Source organism: Anomaloglossus baeobatrachus, chromosome 2 (assembly GCF_048569485.1).
Source record: "Anomaloglossus baeobatrachus isolate aAnoBae1 chromosome 2, aAnoBae1.hap1, whole genome shotgun sequence".
NCBI classification, from domain to species: Eukaryota; Metazoa; Chordata; class Amphibia; order Anura; family Aromobatidae; genus Anomaloglossus; species Anomaloglossus baeobatrachus.
In genome coordinates, this window is record NC_134354.1 from 400,586,642 (window position 1) to 400,599,391 (window position 12,750).

Consider the following 12,750-nt stretch of genomic DNA (forward strand, 5'->3'; position numbering starts at 1 on the left):
TAGGGGGCATTATTACTTTCTAGGACACTTTTACAGGGCACTTGCTCAGGACATTAATATTTTCAAAAGGCAATTTTACCATCCAGAGAACACAAAGGCGGCATTAATACCATGTATTAATACCAATGCTGGCATTATTATGTGGGGCAGTAAGAGGAGCACAGCTTTTGCGCCACAAAAGAGGTGCAGTAATATGGACACATACGGCAGCAACTGAATATTGGGGTGACAGCAGGATGAGGAGTTTGTGCAGGTTGGAAATAGATGGGGGTGGTGCTAGAAATGTGAAAAGTCAGATGTGTTTTGGTTGTAAACTCTTTATATGAGTCGTGACTGGAAGAAGCTGGCCTGTGAGTCTGGACCAGAAGGAAAAGACAGGAAAAGTGAACAACTCCACCAGAAAGAAGGTCATCTGTAAGTTACTATATATAACTGCACAGTGATCTCTTGAATGTTCTGTAGGACTATAGCCCCCCCCCCCCCCCCCATCCCCCCAAGCTGAACCCCTATCTATGCCTCCGGTCCTTACAGTCCCTTGATCTGAACTTCATAGAGAATCTGTGGCTAGACCTCAGAAGAGCAGTGCATGCAAGACGACCCCAGAATCTCACAGAATTGGAAGACTTTTCCAAGGAAGAATGAATGCAAATCCCTCAAACAAGAATCAAAAGAGTCTTGGCTGGTTATAAAAAGTGTTTTAAAATTTGTTATACTTGCCAAAAGGTGTGCTGCTAGGTACTAACCATGCAGGATGGCCAAACTTTTGCACTGACCCATTTTACCTTTTTTCTTAATTTTTTAATGTAAAACATGAACATAATCCCCTCTCTAAAATACAAAGAAAATGTGTAATCTTTAATTGTATGCCTTTTAAAGATAATTTAATCTTCAACTTTCTTAACTGTTCACTATAACAGTAATTTTGACCAGGAGTGCACAAACGTTTACTTGCCATTGTAGCGGAGTGGGGGGGGGGGGTACTATGTTTATTGGATTGATTTTTATTTTCCATTTTCAACATTTTACAGATGCCATTATATAAAGCAGACATTTCTGTTTAAAACCTTCAGAGAATTTACAGACATACAGTATATCACAAAAGTGAGTACACCCCATACATTTTTGTAAATATTTGTGTATCTCATCATAGGACAACACTGACGATATGACACTTTGATACAATATAAAGTAGTCAGTGTACAACTTATATAACAATGTAAATTTGTTGTGCCCTCTAAATAACTCTACACACAGCCATTAAACACTAAACCGCTGATATCAAGAGTGAGTACACTCCTATGTTAACATTGCCAAATTCTGCCCAATTAGCCATTTTCCCTCCTTTGCATCATGTGACTGATTGGTGTTAAAAGGGCTAAGGTGTGAGTGGGGAGCAAATGTGTTAAATATGGTGTTATTGCTCACACACTCTCTTACTGATCACTGGGAGTTCAATATGGCTCCTCATTTCAGGATCTGAAAAAATAGAATTGTTGTTCTACATAAAGATGGCCTACGCTATAAGAAGATTGCCAACACCTTGAAACTGAGCTGCAGCACTGTGGCCAAGACCATACAGAGGTATAACAAGATAGGTTTCACTCAGAACAGGCCTCGCCATGGTCCATCAAAGAAGTTGAGTGCACGTGCTCAGCGTCATATCCAGAGATTGTCTTTTCAAAATAGACATAAAGGTGCTTCCACAATTGCTGCAGAGGTTAAAGGGGTGGGGGGTCAGCCTGTCAGGTCAGTGCGGTGGGGGTGGGGGGTCAGCCTGTCAGTGCTCAGACCAGACACTGCATACTGATTCAAATTGGACTACATGACTCTCATCCTAGAAGGAAACCTTTACCAAAGATGATGCAGGAGAAAACCTGCAAACATTTAGCCAAAGACAAGTAGTTAAGGACATGTGCAAATCTAAAAAGGTCCGTGGAGCCTCTGTTAGGAGTCTCGACACAGAAAATAGCCAGATATTCCTCCGGGAAGGACCTAGCCAAGGAGTGGCTCTTTTTAGGAGACCACCATAACCACCATATTAAGTGGCCCATTTAGTCAGTATCCAACTCTTTGATGAGTTTAAAGATATGACAAGGAAAATACCAAGGCCAGGTATTCATCCACAGACTGCTTTTTCGGGGTATTGCCCCTCATCAGTGTAGAGCAGGAATCTGGCTAGGTGGGAGCAATGCCTAGTAGACCAGCAAGACAAAACAATCACTGATCTCGGGGAGACCAGCCAGGTCTCCACACTGATGAGGGGCAATACCCCGAAACAGCTGTCTGTGGATGGATAACTGGCCTTGGTATTTCCCTTATCATATCTTTAAATTCGTCAAAGAGTTGGATATTGACTAAATGGGCCACTTAATATGGTGGTTATGGTGATTTCCTTAAAAAGATCCACTCCTTGGCTGGGTCCTTCCCAGAGGAATATCTGGCTATTTTCTGTGTCGAGACTCCTAACAGAGGCTCCACGGACCTTTTTTGATTTGCATACTTCCCAGTGGGCAATGCACCTAGGATTTCACTGTATTGAGCGCCTTTGCTGGCTGCCGGCAGTGTTTCTCTGCCAGATTAAGGATATGGATTACTGGAACCATGTCCTATGGTCTGATGAGACCAAGATTAAATTTATTTGCTTTAGATGGTGTCAACATGTTTGGTGGCAACCAGGTGCGGAGTACAAAGACAAGTGTGCCTTGTCTACAGTCAAGCATAGTGGTGGGACTGTCATAGTTTGTGGCTACATGAATGCTGCTGGCTTTGGGGAGCTACAGTTCATTGAGGGAACCATGAATGTCAACATCCACTATGACATACTGATGCATAGCATGATCCCCTCCCTTCAGAGATAATCCCCAAACACACCTCCAAAATGACCACTGGCTTGCTAAAGAAACTGAGTGTAAAGGTACTGGACTGGCCAAGCATGTCTCCAGACCTAAACCCTATTGATCATCTGTGAGGCATCCTCAAATGGAAAGTGGAGGAGCTCAAGGTCTCTAACATCCACTAGCTCTGTAATGTCATCAAGTAGGAGGGAGTGGATTCCAGTTGCAACCTGTGAAGCCCTAGTGAACTTCATGCCTAAGAGAGTTAAAGCAGTGCTTGAAAATAATGGTGACCACCCAAAATATCGACACTTTGGCCATTTTCACTTGGTGTACACTCACTTTTGCTGCCAGTGGTTTGACATTAATGACTGTGTGTTGACTTATTTAGATGGTACACCAAACGTATAATGTTATACAAGCTGGACACTGACTACTTTACGTTTGATCAAAGTGACATATCTGCAGTGTTGTCCTATCAAAGGATATAATGAAATATTTACAAAAATGTGAGGGGTGTGGACACTTTTGTGATCTATTGTACTTTTATTTAGTACAAGGTACTGAAATATCACAACAGTCATTTTGTTTTCCAGTTAGCTACTGGAAGGTAATAGGGAAAGGGTTGGTATATACTCACACGTGAGATCATGACTTGCTAGTCCTTTTAGGTCTGACTCATCTGGTAGACAGCCAGTGTTGGCACTTTGTGAAGTCAGCAGTACAACATACTATAACAGGAAACACTATTGTTTCATATAATTTTTTCTGTGTCATGTGGTTTGCTATAAATAATTGTATCCAAAACAGACATGCTTATTCCCTATTTTTAATGTCTCTGATTTTATATCACAGTCTTGTAGTTGAAATAACGCCATTGGCAAGACTGTATCTCTTGGAGCTGATCCATCAATCATAAAGCTAAAAGAATTCCAGTTAATGAGGTATATAGTATGATTTAGAAAAGGGACTCTCCCAATCCTGCAAATGGGGATCATTCTTCCTTTCCGAATTTGCTGGTCAGAATGATGTACAGGTATATCTACTTTCTGTCTTCCATTCTCTCAATACAGACTGAGATTACTGATATTGCAGTGGAGAAGGAACTGATTATTGTGGATAATGATGAGTTTGTCGTTTAAGGCTAAATATCGTCAACAGATCACAACAGATTAATAGTATGACATGACATACATTTCAGGCAGATTTGCTCGATTCGGCCATCAGATTTGATTTAGACCAAATAAAATAATCCAGTTCACATTGAAAGTGGCCTGATTGTAATGAAAAGACATTTAATATGCTATGTCTATAATTGTCACTGACATCAATGACGTGTGTTGCCCGCCTTGTGATGTAAATCACTTGCCTCAGTACCTGAAGAACTCAAGACCCAGGTGGCTCACCAGCGACCTGCAGTGGAGGCAGCTGCACGTTTAACTATTTTATAGCCTTTTGTGGGCAGGTCCACTGTGAATAATGTTGGAAAAAGTGCTCAAAAAATGCTCAAAAGATTCTTCTGATTCATGTTTTATGGAAAAATTTGTTTTTGTGCGTATGTTTACACTTTTGACTGTTTTTTAACTCCAGGTTTCTAAAAAAACAAACAAAGTGTTCAAATGAAATGACACGTCTATTCTTCAGGCGCTTTCGGCGACATACTTTAGTATATAAATCTATTGGAAGTCAAAAAATAAGACTAGAAGCGATTATGGCTTCTAATAGTGTTATTAGCGTTCCTCTCTTTGCTTTCCTGTTTTGATGTTGCGAAAATTTCTAGTTTAAAGTATCTTCTAAAATCATTGAAAAAATATAAAATACAAGGATGGAAACCTGCTGCAATCCACAAGAGAAGAGGTGTCCCAAATGTAAAAGTCAGGCTCTCAAAACAATAGTGTTCTAGAGTATTCCAGACCACGGTCTCTACAAAGATTGTGAGTACTCTGCATAATGTTACAGTGGAGTTGTCTAGATGAACATGGTGGCAGGTCTGCAGGAAGTGGGATGAGCTGATTGATATAATGTATATATTCTTATGAGAAAAGATTTATTTTGACTTTTCATTTGAATGCCTGCTGTTTTTTTGTGCTTGGGAAATCAGATTGTGGCATTGTCAGTGATTGACAGCTGTCCTTGTTTGACTGTATACAGAGATGACTGTGTATATAGACATAGCTGTCAATCACTGAACATGACCGTCCATGTCTCTGGCAACCAGAGGCATTTAGTGATTACCTTTTTTACAACAAACCATATATATATATAAATTTTAAATAAATAATTAAAAAAAAACTGATATGGATAATCAATAATATTGCTCCCATAGCCCCGGAAGAAGGAGTGGTCGCGGGAGTAGTTACAGCCGCGCTGGAGACTAAAGGGCACTTTACACACAGCGACATCGCTAGCGATGTCGCTGGTGAAAGCACCTGCCCCCGTCGGTTGTGCGTCACGGGCAAATCACTGCCCGTGGCGCACAACATCGCTAACAGCCGTCACCCACGAACTTACCTGCCTAGCGACGTCGCTGTTGCCGGCGAACCGCCTCCTTTCTAAGGGGGCGGCCCGTGCGGTGTCACAGTGGCGTCACTAAGCGGCCACCCAATTGAAGCAGAGGGGCGGAGATGAGTGGCCGTAACATCCCGCCCACCTCCTTCCTTCCTCATTGCCGGCGGCCGCAGGTAAGGTGAGGTTCCTCGTTCCTGGGGTGTCACACATAGCGATGTGTGCTGCCGCAGGAACGACGAACAACATCATCCCTGCAGCAGCAACGATATTTGTGATTAGAACGACGTGTCAACGATCAACGATATGGTGAGTATTTTTGATCGTTAACGGTCGTTCCTGCATTTCACACGCAACGACGTCGCTAACAAGGCCAGATGTGCATCACAAATTCCGTGACCCCAACGTTATCTCGTTAGCGATGTCGTTGCGTGTAAAGTGGCCTTAAGTATGAAGCGCTTGTTCAAATTCCACTATAACTTCTACCACCATTTTTACTCGCTGGATTCTGGTCTCCATAGACTTATATGTGCACCAGCGTCCGGCCAGATATCTGAGATAAATTATGGCCCGGAACCAGTTTTTTAAAAATCTAGTTACATTCGCCGGTCCCGGTTACCTGTGAGTCCACTCATCACTTCTTATAAGTAAAATATAGCCGTTGTAGCTTTGTTATACACCAAAATGCATGTTTCTTCAATGGTTGTCCTCAAAAAGAAAGATGGAAGGTCTCATTTTTATATGGCATAGTATATTTTTTCACAGTGTAGTATAGTCTTCGGATAAAGTATGCGATTATGGCCTGTGGAGCGCTATGACAGAGCCATACAACATAGATAGCTTCATACAGTGTTTATGCTTTGTCCACAGTGTCATACAGTCTAAGGCCTGAAACACACATCCGTGAAAAAACACGCACGTGTGTTACGGTCCGTTTTTCGGGTCCGTGTCCCGTTTTTGTGTCCGTTTTTATGGTCCGTGTGGCATCTGTGTGAACTGCGTATGCTAGCCGTGTGTGCATGTGAAATGTAACTGACGTGTGAGTGTGTTTTCCGTGTGAAATGTCCGTGTGTGATGTAACATGTTGCTACATACCCGCTGACAGCAGACAGAGTCGCACGCTAAGAATGAACTCGGGTGAACTTCACCCAACTTCATCCTCATCCCGCGGCTCTGTCTGTGTCGCGTACTGATTAGCGGTCACCTGTGAAGGACTCACCGGTGACCGCTTATTCCGTGAGTAACTGAAGTGAGCAGAGCAATTAGCGCTGCCGTCACTCAGGTTACCCGCGGCTAGCTGGATCCTCCACCCGAGACCGCAACTCACCTGTGACTTCATCCTGTCACTCGGGCGACTTGCTGTCACAGTTGGAGGATCCAGCGGTGGCCGCGAGTAACCTCAGTGACAGCTCAGCTGATCGCGATACTCACCTCAGTTGCTGTGTGGAGCTGTCAGGAGCGGTGGTGTTCTTCTGCCGCTCCTGTCACCTTCATGTAGCAGAGCTGGAAGCGACGCTGGACCTCCGTGGATTACGCCGAACATGGATGGGTATTTGGAGCATAATAAATTGGTGAACGAGGGTTTTTTTAGTTAATTATTTCAAATAAAGGATTTTTTGGATGTGTGTTTATTTACTGTAACTTACAAATTAATCATGGAAGGTATCTCGGGGAGACGCCTGCCATGATTAATCTAGGACTTATTGGCAGCTATGGGCTGTCATTAACTCCTTATTACCCCGATTGCCAACGCACCAGGGCAATTCGGGAAGAGCCGGGTAGAGTCCCAGAACTGTTGCATCTAATGGATGCGGCATTTCTGGGCAGCTGCTGGCTGATATTGTTAGGCTGGGGGGCTCCCCATAACGTGGAGCTCCCCATCCTGAGAATACCAGCCTTCAGCCGTGTGACTTTACCCTGGCTGGTATCAAAATGGTGGGGACCGCATGTCGTTTTTTTTTTCAATTATTTAGTTATTTTTTTTACTGCACAGTATAGACCCGCCCACCGGCGGCTGTGATTGGTTGCAGTGAGACAGCTGTCACTCAGCGTGTGGGCGTGTCTCACTGCAACCAATCATAGGCGCCGGTTTGCGGGGAAAGCAGGGAATACTAGATTGATTAATGAGCGGCCGGCTTTTTCAAAAGAGGAAAAGCCGCCGTAGTTTAGTGAACAGCCGTGCAGCGCCTCACCGGTGATCGGGGACCGGTAAGTATGAGAGAGGGGGGAGACTGACCGACGGACAGAGAGAGAGAGAGACAGACAAGACAGAGAGAGACCGACAGACAGACAGAGAGACCGACCGACGGACTGAGGGAGATTGACCGACATAGACAGAAAAAGAAAGAATGACCGACATCGCTAAAAAAAACCCGCAAAACGTACACGGAGCATACGGAGATGCATCCGTGTCACGTACTTGTGCGCACCAAACCATTGACTTTCATGGTGTCCATGTGTGCGTGTTCCATGCAGGAAACTGACATGCTGCCGTGAAAAACGGAAACACATACGGATCACGGACACGAACACACGGACATGATGAAAAACGCAAGTTTGACCACAAACATAGATTAACATTGGTGCACGTTTGTCCGGTATATATGGAAACAGACAAAACACGCATGTTTTTAACGGATGTGTGTCGGAGGCCTAAGCTGCGTAGGTGCATTTCTGAGCTCACCTTGCTCAGTCCAAATTCCATCTTGCACTGTCCGTCCTTGGCATCTACCCTTATATGAGTAAATGGGAACACATTTCTCCTCCTCAATTATCTTACAGAAGTATTTAAAACCAGTGCTTATCAAATTATATGGCTGGCCTCACCACTGAGGTATCCCCTACTTGATAATTAGGCATAGCTGGGGAGGCAGTTGTCATAGAAGGGGCCATATTCTGCATAATCCTTTCAATGTCTTCAGCAATCTTTAGTTTAACAACATACTTGACTGATTCTGTACATGTTCTAATGACATATTGGGATCAAAATGATCAGTTCCTGGGTAAAATCTGTATTCAATGAAGGGAGATTTTTCCATTAATGTCTGTTGCTACTGAGGCAATTCTATGTAGACGGGAGCTGCCTCTCATCAATACCAGCTGCCATCTATATATATAATTGCCTTATTCTGTCTGTCTGTCTGTCTGTCTTGCTCCAAAATTGTGTCACCGTGACAGTGTCGTTAGAGTGACAACTGTCGGATTGGCCGCTGGGCTCGGCCTGGCCCCGCCCCCCCCACGGATTGGCTGCTCGCCTCGGCCTGGCCCCGGCCCTCCGTACGCATCGCCCGCTCCAGCGTACACCGGCTCCTGTCTTGCTCCAAAATTGTGTCACCGTGACAGTGTCGTTAGAGTGACAACTGTCGGATTGGCCGCTGGGCTCGGCCTGGCCCCGCCCCCCCACGGATTGGCTGCTCGCCTCGGCCTGGCCCCGGCCCTCCGTACGCATCGCCCGCTCCAGCGTACACCGGCTCCTGTCTTGCTCCAAAATTGTGTCACCGTGACAGTGTCGTTAGAGTGACAACTGTCGGATTGGCCGCTGGGCTCGGCCTGGCCCCGCCCCCCCACGGATTGGCCGCTCGCCTCGGCCTGGCCCCGGCCCTCCGCACGCATCGCCCGCTCCAGCGTACACCGGCTCCCAGTACACATGTGCAGGGAGCCGGCATACGCTGACTCCTCACCCGCTCAGCCCCTCTCCAGCGTACACCGGCACCCGGTACACATGTGCAGGGAGCCGGCATACGCTGACGCCTCGCTCGCTCGCCCCCACCACACGTTGGCACACTCGGCCCCGCCCCCGGCGGACATAACCTTGCGATGCTGGGATCGTGACGGAGCCGGTGTACGCTGGTAACCATGATACACATCGCGTAACTATAGGAAGTGCTTCCCTTAGTTACCCGATGTGTATCATGGTTACCAGCATACTCCGGCTCCCGGTACACATGTGCAGAGAGCCGGCATACGCTGACGCCTCGCCCGCTCAGCCCCGCCCCTGGCACACGTTGCCACGCTCGGACCCGCCCCCGGCGGCCCCAGCATGTGGGATGGAGCACGATGGGGGGTGTGCAGCATGGAGGATGGAGCACGATGGGGGGTGTTCAGCATGGAGGATGGAGAACGATGGGGGGTGCGCAGCATAGGAGATGTAGCATGATGGGGGGTGCGCAGCATGGGGGATGGAGCACGATGGGGGGTGCGCAGCATGGGGGATGGAGCACGATTGGGGTGCGCCGCATGGAGGATGGAGCACAATGGGGGGGTGCAGCATGGAGGATGGAGCACGATGGGGGGTGTGCAGCATGGGGGATGGAGCACGATGGGGGGTGCGCAGCATGGGAGATGGAGCACGATGGGAGGTGCGCAGCATGGGGGATGGAGCACGATGGGGGGTGCGCAGCATGGGGGATGGAGCACGATGGGGTGTGCGCAGCATGTCGGATAGAGCACGACGGGGGGTGCGCAGCATGTCAGATGGAGCACAATGGTGGGTGCGCAACATGGGGGATGGAGCACGATAGGGGGTGTGCAGCATGGGGGAAGGAGCACGATAGGGGGTGTGCAGCATGGGGGATGGAGCACGATGGGGGGTGCGCAGCATGGGGGATGGAACACGATGGGAGGTGCGCAGCATGGGGGATGGAGCACGATGAGGGGTGCACAGCATGGGGGATGGAGCACGATGAGGGGTACGCAGCATGGGGGATGGAGCACGATTGGGGGTGCACAGCATGGGGGATGGAGCACGATGGGGATGCGCAGCATGGGGGATGGAGCATGATGGGGGTGCACACCTCCCCCCAAAACACACACACACACACCGCCACACGCACACCGCACTACACACCACACACACACTGGGAACCACAAACACCGCTCTACACAGACACCCACACACACACAGACAACGCCGCACACACACAACACCCAACACACAAACACCGCGGCATACAGAAATATACGCACATACCGCGCAACACACACATTGCACAAAACATACTTCCCCCAAAACACACACACACACCCCACACACTCACAAACCACGCAACACACACAGCACCCCACACACAGAATGCTGCAGACACACAGCGCTCCACAAACAACGCAACACACACAACGCAACACACATACAACACCGCTCTCACACACCCCCACAGCCAGACAACACCCAAAACATTTACAGCGCCCTACACAAATACTTGGCAACTACACACAACAACATCTATATATATATATATATATATATATATAACAAAAATCATACATTAACTACACAATACGTAAATTCTAGAATATCCGATGCGTTAGAATCGGGCCACCTTCTAGTATCCTATAATGTCTTGACTGAATACAAATTTTACCCATGAATTGAGAATTTTGAGAATGGAAGTTCAGTCCTGGCAGAAAAAGAAGCAGATTTCTCTGTTACCTATTGATTTATGAAAATAACTCTTTAAGTGAAAAAATTACCACAGGGAGGCAATACGGAACAAATGAGAAAATAATGGTCCATTTCTCAAGGATGGTAAAAATCACATGGCTGCATTGTTATTTATAGTATGAAAAAGTTTTCTCAGCCTAAAAACCTCAATACTATATATTTTACTCACTTATACCGCACCATTAATTCCAGATGCAAGCTGAACAATCTGTAATGGATCGGTCAGTGTGCTTTAGCTGCCATTGGTGTTCGCAGTGTGAGTCCTGTTTGCATAGGATGATGTGCTCTAGACAGGAATGATATTTTGTGCAGCATAAAAAATTATTTCATTTGACAAACATTTTGTTAGGTGATCAACAACCTGTTTAGACCACAAATTATTGCAAAACAAGCATTCCTAGCAACATTGGTGCACAATAATCATGCCGTGTTAATGGGCCTTAATATTCATCGCATTGATGTGGAGAGATGTTGCTGCATGTAATCCAATGCACTGCAAGCTGCGTGCTTATATTATTTTATCTAGAACAGGATATGTATATGATACTTGCCGTGTGGGTTCTTGTACTTTTCTGATGAAGCAGTCAGTATAACTTGGAAATACAGACAAATATACCGTACCTACATCTATTATCCACTGTTGTCAATCCTTTTTTCTCACTGAGCAGTGCAGCCAACATATACTCCTTTATACTGACTACAGTCACCCATTGTGCTGAGAAGGCAAAGTATTAAAGGGGTGGATCACCCATATTCATTATTGGCTACAACGATATTATGTTGGGAAACAAACTTTCTCTCAAATACCTTGTGGCCAATAGCGCCTGTGTGCGACACTATTGCAGTCCGCTCTTCCCCATCACTTGTCACGTTAACTACCTGCTCACCTGACATTACCGCGGCCGACACCAGTCTCCGTGATTGACTGGGCTGTGGGCGCAGTTTCCCCCACTCATCACAGCCCAGCGCATCACCTCCCTGCTCACTCCTCCTTTGCTTGCAGAAAGCGCAAGCAAGAGAAATGCTAGGCTGCGACTAGCGGTGAAACTCCGTCCACAGCCCTGTCACTCATGGAGACTGCGGCCGGCCGCGGTGATGTCAGGTGAGCAGGAAGTTGATGTGACATCACCGGATCCCCGAGGTCACGTAGCCCAGGGGTCCTGCAATGGGGAAGAGAGGTCCGTAATAGCGCCGCTCACAGGCATTATTGGAAACACAAGGTATTTGAGAGAAACCTTGCTTCTCAACATAATATAAGAATAAAATAAATATGGGTGAACCACTTCTTTAAGTCCATATGAGGTTTCATGATGCAAGTCTGTATTTCAAGTTGTAAGAACTTTGCTATGTTTTTGCACCATTGTTTAGCAGCTACATATTATCATTACCTATAGTAATGAAATCAAGCATTCTTACAAAGTAACTTACCTGAATCTCTAATCGTACTGACACTGACTATGAGCACAATATTTAGCTAAGATAAATGTTTTTTTGTTCTGTCATCCACAGGTGCTTATCGTCCTGAAGTCCCAGGAAAACAGTCCTTTCTTTACAACAGTGACAAGAAATGGGTTCCAGCATAGGCCACACACAAAGCCGGGCTCAAATTAACTGCATCTGAAGAGCACATCTGGGAAACTTGGCTTAAAGTGACATTTCTGTCAACTTCAAACCATCGTATATAAACAGTACTGCACTCATTCTTGTGTCTGGTCTCAGAGTCACAATTATCATGTTAAACTGGTTATTGTAAATAAAATCGACCTAAAAATCCCATTAGTTGCTCTTTTGTTATGCTCAGTTTCATCAACTATCCATCACTTTTGGATGACAGAACAGCTTATTGTCTCTTGTACATAGATATAACAGAAACACTTGTTGAATCTATGAAAATACCTGAAAGCATGATGCTACTGTGAATATGGCCTTATTAGGTCTTTGTGCATGAATAAAGGGGTCATCAAATTGTGA

The 12,750-nt window shown here is 46.0% G+C and overlaps 1 protein-coding gene across 1 annotated transcript in view; it reads left to right on the top strand.

The window, feature by feature from the left end:
* STPG1 (sperm tail PG-rich repeat containing 1) overlaps positions 1-12,545 on the top strand; it is a 202,562-nt gene extending 190,017 nt beyond the window's left edge. Inside the window, exon 9 of the mRNA XM_075336094.1 lies at positions 12,289-12,545. Coding sequence (XP_075192209.1) covers positions 12,289-12,362 — 74 coding nt within the window. The 3' untranslated portion in view covers positions 12,363-12,545. The remainder of the gene's footprint in view (positions 1-12,288) is intronic.
* The last annotated feature ends 205 nt before the right edge of the window (positions 12,546-12,750 follow it).